The sequence below is a fragment of the Hermetia illucens genome, chromosome 2 (genome assembly GCF_905115235.1).
Source record: "Hermetia illucens chromosome 2, iHerIll2.2.curated.20191125, whole genome shotgun sequence".
Classification (NCBI taxonomy): Eukaryota; Metazoa; Arthropoda; class Insecta; order Diptera; family Stratiomyidae; genus Hermetia; species Hermetia illucens.
The window spans coordinates 190,572,487-190,581,857 of NC_051850.1; the positions used below are offsets into that span (position 1 = coordinate 190,572,487).

Consider the following 9,371-nt stretch of genomic DNA (forward strand, 5'->3'; position numbering starts at 1 on the left):
TGTGTGCATAAAATGACACGTACTGCGAAAATTAGTCACGATATCAAGCTGAAAAATTTATCACATATGCTAGAAATATCAATAAACATATGGTGAAAAAATCACGTTTCTATCTTTATCCAATCATCCAAAATAATTTTTCAAAGAAAGGCAAAAAAACGGCCTTCACACGGGATGACCCCCTTAAGGAGTTATTGGGCTCGCCAAACGCCAAACGAAAATGTATAAATTCACAAACGAAAGATCTTAGTGCAAGAAAATGTTTCACCGAGAGATTGTCATATTAAGATTAGTTTTACCGAGGAGAACTTTAAATAGCGAAAAAGTGTAGGAGGCTAAGCGAAGCCCCGCATATAGTGCGTATACACTAGATAGGGTTAATGGAATAATTATGTAAATAGATACATGGGAAACACACGATTTTTTTCGAAACTTTATTCACTTATACTAACAGAATGTTTAAAGTTATACCTAAAATCTAACTTGTTTAGTTGCTAGAACCCCCTGGCAATTTCCCTGCCGAATGAGTTGCACATCTGAAAAGAAAAGGATTAAGTCAGCAAGCTCTTGTTTGAGAAGTCAATTAAGTTGCGAAAAAGCAAACAACTGTGACCCAAGCGATTCCGACATGAACTGACTGATTCGTATATTTAGTTATTCTAAGTAAAATGATAACTCACTTGCGCCACATCTGTTAGCACACTGAAGTCGTTGTCGATTGTGATATTGAATTTGATCAGAACCACAAACTGGATTGTATTCTGTAGTAGTTGGGCATTGCTTCATACATCGTAGAAATTGGGCAGTTGGGGTCGTTCTTCCATTGTTATTTGCAGGCGTTGAATTGGGAATCTGTCCTTGATCCACAATCAAATTACCGTTTAGTCCTCCTGGGCGATTATTCGGCCTTTGAGGTGTTGGCGGTCCAGGTGGTCTCGGCCTTACAAAAGGAGGCACTCCATCATCGTCATCAGGGAAGAAAATTGCGTCATTTTGTCGTTTAATACGAAAACTCTGACTGCCAATAACATAAATTAAAGCTGAAATGATAGGAATTGTCATATAAAATGTGGACAGTAAACAAAAAGTTAACTGCTCCAAATTAGTAGATCTCAGAAATCTGAAAACTATCGGTACCCATATCCTATTGATTTAAAAAATGTCAGTAACCATCAGATCACCTTGTAGTTATATCATATATGAATACGTAGATATTAACATAAATAAACGTGTCTATGCGGTAATAATGGAACCATTTGGGGAATCCCTCGACTACTTTAGTCTGCCGCTTTGTGCCAAAACATAGATACATATGTACGTGATGAAGTGCCCAAGTATCTCTTAAAACCAGTGGCCAAACTCACTCAACAAACAAAATTAGCAATTAGTTTCCATTAAAGTAGAATGCATTGCGGATTCAGTTGATTCAAATAGACTAGAAAATATTCGAATGAATCATCAAGTTCAATTAGAAAACCCCAATGGTATTATTTCAGATAAAACCCATATCTATATACAAGGCAGAGTGAGTCAAGTAACCTTCGTTAGTTCCAAGCCAACCGGAAAGGCATTGCATCTATTCCTAGTGTGATAATAGCACGCAATTGTGAGACAAACAAAAACTTGTAGATTCCTCTTTCAGCCACTTTTGTTAATCTATAGCGCGCTCTGATGAAATTAGTTGATAAACGAGAAAGTTCGGTAAAAAATATATCAACCTTGCACATGTAAAGTTATGCGAAAAGATGGCCGAATAAGCGTGCCGATTGTTGAGAGGAGGTCCGCAGTCATTCCATATTGTTCTTTTCGCGGGATGACCTTTCTTCGTACGTATCATGATGATTGGCTCGATCGTTATACATATGTATGCACTTAGCATTAGTTTTACGAGTAAAAATTATGTTTTTATTTTCCAACACAATTTCCCTGAAACAATGTGTATGTTATGTACATATAAGGAAATTTTCTTTTGATAAGTTTTCGTAACCTTCCGTCTTATGCCGTAATATTCAAGAATACAATTTGTAGATCATCTCATCCTGCATATAAATATTTACAGGGATCATACATACGTACAACTTATTTACGGATAACTATATAGGCATGTTACAGCGGCATTGGCATGAAATTAAAAACTAAGATACTACTTAAATGGTTTATTTTTCGAGAAGAAGAAAGATTGACTTAAGTAAAGTGGGATCAAAAGATAAAATGTCCTGCCCGTGGACTAGGAAGACAGACCTAATGTTGAATGAATAACAGCGAAGTTGTCAACAATATATGATAAGCAATCCAATGGGAAACCATTACAGGATAATCATGGTATAAATGAAAAACTAAAGGAAGCCAAGTACGTATGGCTCAATGAAAGGGGTAGAAATGGGATAAGGGCTTGGTGAGGAAATGTGTAACTCAATACAACGAATGCAACTAAACCGGAAGCCTCCTTATGTGAAGAGTCTTAAGTGCTCGACACTTGTACATAGTTAAATATTCAGAAGTGTGTTATCTTTAAGTACCATTTACATAGCTAATTTGTTCAGGAAACTACTACATCTATCGATAATAGCTCACATTCGTTAGTATCTAACAATGAGAATTAAAACTTAAAACAAGTCATAGCACATAATATATCGATATATTATATTATGTGAGAGTATTCACTTTCAGGCGATATTGACATTCATAGTCTTGAATTTGTCAAGAAACAATAACTTTGACCTATTATAACTTTGTTTGTAATAGCACGATTTCTACCAACCTTGGTAGGATCATGCTTTATGTTGTAGCCTACATTCTGCCAAATTTTGTGGTGCTAGAATGACCTTAAAGGGGGTTTTGGAGCCAATTACTAGAAATTATAGTAACATACTAGTGTTAACTTTATTTGAACAGATATCGGTATGGAGAGTACTTTAGAGCCTAGGCACCATATAGTGGCAACCTCTTGATTTTTTTTCAGATTTTTCTGAGTATGGGTCCGAAGTCCGAAGTCCGAAGTATGAGAGTCCAGGGGCTATCTCGGTTCCCATGGTATCAGTATACCCCTGGCAAGGTTTCGTGATCAATTTGTCACTTTAGGTGAGTACCCGTGCAGTCTGATCGCCCTGATTAGGCCTTTGGAGCATTCGCCTACTCCATCACGGCAGGCAAGACAAAGTGAGTACGGCGTCTCCCGGTACCACCACTATGGAGGTTCTTGGCTTGGCCGACAGGGTTGTCGCCCCGTCTTCCTCACCGCCGACTGGTCCAAATGTCGGCAATGATTTTGGAAGTGGAGGATGAGCAAATTCTTCAGTTGAAATCTGCTCTAAGTATTCTCACCATCTATCCGTTGCGGCTGGACGGTTAGTATGCAAAGTACTGTTCTTGTCATTAACGCAGCAGAAGTGTTCGATATCCTGTGTACGTTCGTTACGGCTTTTAGCAAGTCGATACAGATCTTTCTCGCCAGCCCGAGTAACCAGTTTATCGTAAAGATTTTTGTAATGGTCCGCTCGGATGACAGCGACTGGTTTCTTTGCTTCACAGTTGGCATTCTTATAAATTTGCCAATTGGCAAATTGATCGTCGAGAAATTTGTGGTAGAGGCGTTTCTTTTCGCGGACTTTTATTTCAACATCATCATTCCAAAGCCAAGTATCTCGGTTGACATACCGCTTAGCCGGCTTGGTGACCCCGAAGGTTGCAGAGGCCACTTTGTGGATCGTGTCTTTCATTTCGTTCCACGATTCTTCCACATTCGTAATGGTTGGTAATCCTGTGGGTAAGACCATTTCTTCTTTCACCTAACGAAGTCGCCATCATCTAATGCGTTGTTCATATACTAGTATTGTAATTTACGCCGAAACTGTAGTAGTACGAAAGTACTAATTGAGATCTTTTACTGGACACCCAAGACAAGTTCATTAGAAAAAAATAACTTTTATATCCCCCCTTTCCATGTACCGGGTGCTTCCCTTTAAATTTCACATCCCCGATATTCAAAACACAAAAATTTGAAATTGGCGGCCACAGTAATATTCGGTTAAATAGGAGAGATGCACAGGGATTAAAGCAAGAATGCAAGCATGGATAATGCAGGTAATACAGTAGAGTGCTAGCCTTGGCTTCCTGGGAATTATGCACCAATCATCACAATCCAGTTGTTTACCAGGAAAATGCCGCGCAGGCGGAAAATACCTCCTTTGAAATCCGCAAACTAATGATTTTTCATCGAAAGAAAGGCATATCGAGTGCTGAGATAGATCGATTATTGACTTTATTAAGAAACGCTACAAATGACATTTATCGCCGATACCAGCAGAAAAATCGGATCTACAACATTATGCAAAAAGGGTATCCGCAGATATTCGATGCTCACGATCTACGATTTATTAGACGAAAAGTAACCAAACAATCCAAAACTAAATGCTCCTAAATTAGTGACAGCATTACAGGATCAAACTGGGAAAGTGGTTTCGGTCGAAACAAACAGCGCGAAAAATATCAAAAACCGCTCGGTGTGTACCCTTAATTTCAAGTGCAAATAGAAAAAAACGTTTAGAATTCGCCCAGAAGTACTTGCATGCGGAAAAGGGTCTAGAATGTGCTATTCACCAATGAATCCAAATTCAATATTTTCGATGCAAAAGCATTCGAAAAAGGAAGTTGGAGGAATTATGCTTGTGTGGGAGAGTTTCGCACCTAGCAGGGTGGGAAGTTTACACTTTATCCTAGGAACCATATCGTCATATACGGAGTTTTTACAACAAAATTTACACCAGAGAGCCGAGAATGTGTGACTACAGGGGGTGTTCCGGCTGCATTAGGACAACGATCCTAACCATACCGCGCTCGAAACTCGGTTATGACTACTCTACAATTGCCGCTCAGTCATGCCACTCCCGCAACAGCCACCGGAATTGAACTGGATTTCTTGAACGGCAAACTGCGTGAGAAACCTATTACCAGCTACAGTTGAAAATGCATTTACAGGAGGAATGGAGCGAAATCTCAGTGGATTGCTGCCGCTGGTCCGAGCCAAGGGAGAGCATACGAAGTACCAATTGTTGCTGTTTTGCCCCCTAAAATAAATGTGAGTCGTCATGCTCCACTAACTGAAAACCGTGTCTTGTGAGTTGGCGCTTAAGAAAACACTGGAACAGAAATTTATAGACTAGCAGAAAACAATGGAACAAAAATTTACAGGCTAGCAATCTTAAATGTTGAAATTTTACTGCCACCGAAACATCAACAACGCCTCGGATAGGGACTGACTGAAGGTCTTCAGAATATTTGCTTTCTCCAACGTGAGCGGGAATTCCAACGATATAAGCTCGACATTCTGGGCCTAAGCGAGCTAGGATAAGAGATTAAGGAACATCACAATTGTACAATGCTACAGTGCACCAACGAAGACTTGCAATGTAGTGGAGATCGATGCTTTTTACGAGCAGTTACACCGTACGAGTGATCATATTGTCCCCTTTGCGATTAGCAGTATATTTAGAAGTAGTCTCCTGGACGTGCGTAATAAGAAAGGCGCTAACAGCAACTTCGAAAGGGATCACCATCTGATGCTCACGTACGTTCGTTTACACTTCTTGCAAGGTTATATGATCCAGCTTTCAGTCGACAGTGGGAGAACTATCTTGCTGATCGGAAGGCAAGTACACTGAGTAACCTTTTCTCGGGTAAAACATAGGCTCTCTCGAAGGAGCGCCATAAGATCTAGTTAACCGCGGAATCGTGGAAGTTAATTAATGAACGAAAGAGGTGGAGTAACGGCGGGTTTGGCAATAATAATAATAATAATTGGATCAGGGCCTTAAAATGTGTTAGAACACTTCATTTAAGACCGTAACGAAACACTACAGTAGACCGTAGGAGGCAATGTGGTCAGCACTGCGCTCGCCAGAGATTATTACCCTGAGTCGACTGATATCCGACGTCAAATCACGATGCAAATCCAACTGCCACCAGTAAAATTTGAACCGCGACGTTCCGTACGACAGTCTTGTGATCTAACCACTCAGCTATTCAGACATATACGTTAATATTGGAAAATAATTACAAACTACGTCTTATATGACTATATTAAATGAAAAAAAAAAATTTACGCAGGCCTTTTGCATACATGAGGACCCTCCCTTAATCTCAATGTAGAAAGATGTCACTCACTGAATATATGCAAACAAAACCTTAAAAACAACACCAAGAGATATGCGATTGTATTGATATTGAGTAGCATAAAATATTGGGATGCAGCAAGCCTCGCTGGCTGCGGTAATGCCAGCAGTGGAAAGAACTTTGAAACTTTTTATGCCACTTACAAAGTACTTTCGAAACATAATAAAATGTCCTGAAATTTTGTGATCATTTTTTGAAAATCCACTTTCGAAAATATGCTTTATTTCATACAAAGCCAGACAGTTATAATTCAACAGAATGTTTTAAGCGTAGAAGATGATAGGATCTCAGCAGTCGAGGTCACAGTTGAGATAAAGCCCTCCAAAAAAAATCTCCAACAGAAGACCATAAATAGATTTATTCCACACATACTTCGTAACCTGATGGTAAGATGCTGCTCAGAACACGAAAAGGAGACATCCCAGGAAGCAATGCTTCAGTTGAAAGAGGTTTTTCAGCAATGAAAAAAGTATGGCCAAATGAAAAAACAAAGCTCTCAGTGGACGTTTTGAAGTCAATCCTCTTAATAAAATTCAATTTCGATTTAAGCTACCAAGCCTTTTGTGCAAAGTTGCGATCATCGCCAAATCTAAATAGGCTTAAATGGCAAATATTAAACACTGAGATTTATACAGACTTCAGCATCTATGTTTATTTTAAGCTAGGACATACTGCAAACGGTTTATTTGATGTGTAATTATTTTATTCTCACAAACCTCACTATTAGAACCCCACACTATTACAACCCCCCATGCTGCTTATTTGGGAAATACTTAGAAACGAAGATGCATAGAACGCATCTGCGGAGGTTATACAATCAGGACAAAGCATTTTTGCCAACATTTTTTTCGTCCATAAAAAGCATTAGTTTTGGAATTGGACTTCTTGTATGTGCACATACTATATATGTAGGTAATAACTATGGACGAGCACAATACCGACTAGAATGCCCTCCAGTGTAACAATATAAACGCTCTAGCGCAGTTCAGGACCTAGATCCAAATTGCATTGATGTGCCGTCGATTTATTATTATTATTGTTCGTTTAAGGGAAAAAATATTTTTTTTTTAATATTTCTGAATGTTAAAAAATATTAAAAATGCTTTCGAAAGAATGTGGCATAATTTGAAGGTAACATAAATAATAAACTAGAATATATATATAGTGTCGATAAAGACCAACTATTTATCTTGAATTCGAAATGCATCGTCCTAGAATCCTTTCACTAAATTGCAAGAGAAACAATCAATCCACGCTCATAAAATAATGCCCATGTCAGCTTCCCTTGTAGAGTCTGTTTTTATTATTTGTTGGTAGAAAATCTAAGCAAGATTTTTTTATTCTGATTCTTCGGGCGAAAATATTATGCGTTGATTGTTTATGTTGCTGGCAAAAAAACGTCGTTTCAGAAAAACATGGTTGTTATTTACATATTTGATTCACCTTTTATATCATACTAGTCGAGTTCTTCCAGTTAGATTTAATTAAACTCGGTTAGTCGCTTTGTCGTATATAAAAAGATTAGTCGTCATTAGGCCAATGGCGCCGTCACATTATTTTCGTGGTCGTATTTCGACAATTCATACAGTGTGATGTTACTAAATGTCTCTAATTGAATTATCGATAAAATCAGGTTTATTTAAACATAATTCTATTTGTAGAAACAATAAAAATTTCAGCCTTTTATTGGGGCTCTTAGAAACACACTTTGTTCTTTGAAAACAGGACGAGCAATTACTACATTTAGCCTGTAATCAATTCTCACCCCTTGTGCACTGTGAAGTCGGAAATTTAATAATTTCTTACGAAATATAGACGAGAATTATGTTGTGAGGAATCCGCCGCTGGCGTCATACACGAATTCTCGGCAAGAATAAAAGCATCATAGATAATCTCGAGCTTATATATAATCTTCACTTGAAAATCCGGTTGCAAGGTTACGGGCGAGGTCTTGTGAGTTTATTCCCCGCACTGGGGTTCTAGTTTGGAAAAAAATATCCTTCCGATCAGGTTATGCTAATTTTTTGTATTACGTGACAAGAATGCAACGTAGACAATTTTTTGCTATAAAATTTAAAATCTATTATAAATTTGAGTATGATCTGATCTGAGAGAAACTATGAAACATTTTTTAGATTCTTTCGAAAATTAGAACTAACATAACTCGTACATATACTCGCATGGAAAACTAAGCCAATACAAGTGTGATTTATTGGTAATATGCTTTGCTGTTAGCTGATCGATCATTCCGATTACATAACTTTTTAAGAAGTTTCTTCAATGATGCATTCGAAATGCACACATATGTATGTATTTTATATAGAAATAAACATTTCATCAGACATATAATTAGAATGTCAATTGGCAATATTTATTCATCAACACAAATGCCACCTTCATTACTAGTAGATTGCAAAAAGGCAAATAAGAATTCATCAGAATACGCACAAACAACAGGATTCCCTACTATTTCCTGTAAGTTACGTTCGAAACGTACACAGTAACTGGTTTTTAGACAAGATCAATAAACTTTTATTCACATGTTGCAGCACTGCATTGGAATGCATCCGACACGAGAAGCACTTTAGAACCCGTTCTTAATAAACAATCATTAACTCTGCAAAATGCACAGTTAATGATTAGTTAATCATTGATTTCTAATAATTACGAAAATTATTTGACCTAAACTCACCAAAGACTAGAATACTCAAACGATATTTCATTTTCACGGTTGAGAAGGTAATTCTCTTTAAATATTCCACAACTTCTGTTTAAATGTTCGACATATGCAAGTACGCGTACTATCCTAGCTTCGGATTGGAAACTTTTCTCCAAGTTTTGAATAAAAATCTCTGAAGACGCTAATATGGCTAGTTGTAACCGGTAGACGAGGCTCTAGCACTACTGAATACTTGCTAGCTTCCAACCCGTAATTTAAGAGCTTCACAACAATTCTGCGAGTGATAAAGACAATGCGAAGCTAATAAAGAACGTACCACCTCTCCGGTATTTACTTGTTGATGATACCAGATCAACAGTGATAATCCCTTTCCTCTCATGATTGAATCGCGATCTATGAAAGCGAGATTTATGGTGGCAGTTCTACCCCAATTTCGAATGTTGCCATTGATAAAATTTTGCAGTTACAAATGGTTATTGTTGTTCAAAAATATGAATAAATTTGCCTATGTATGTAGTTT

The 9,371-nt window shown here is 37.7% G+C and overlaps 1 protein-coding gene across 1 annotated transcript; it reads right to left on the reverse strand.

Moving 5' to 3' along the window:
• Positions 1–408: 408 nt before the first annotated feature.
• Positions 409–9,145, reverse strand: LOC119650203. The gene is made up of 3 exons (XM_038052769.1): positions 8,864–9,145; positions 681–1,040; positions 409–536 (listed from the first exon to the last, which is right to left on the reverse strand). The coding sequence occupies exons 1-3, from the start codon at positions 8,892–8,894 to the stop codon at positions 472–474; spliced, it is 456 nt and encodes a 151-aa protein (XP_037908697.1). The 5' UTR covers positions 8,895–9,145; the 3' UTR covers positions 409–471.
• Positions 9,146–9,371: the final 226 nt, after the last annotated feature.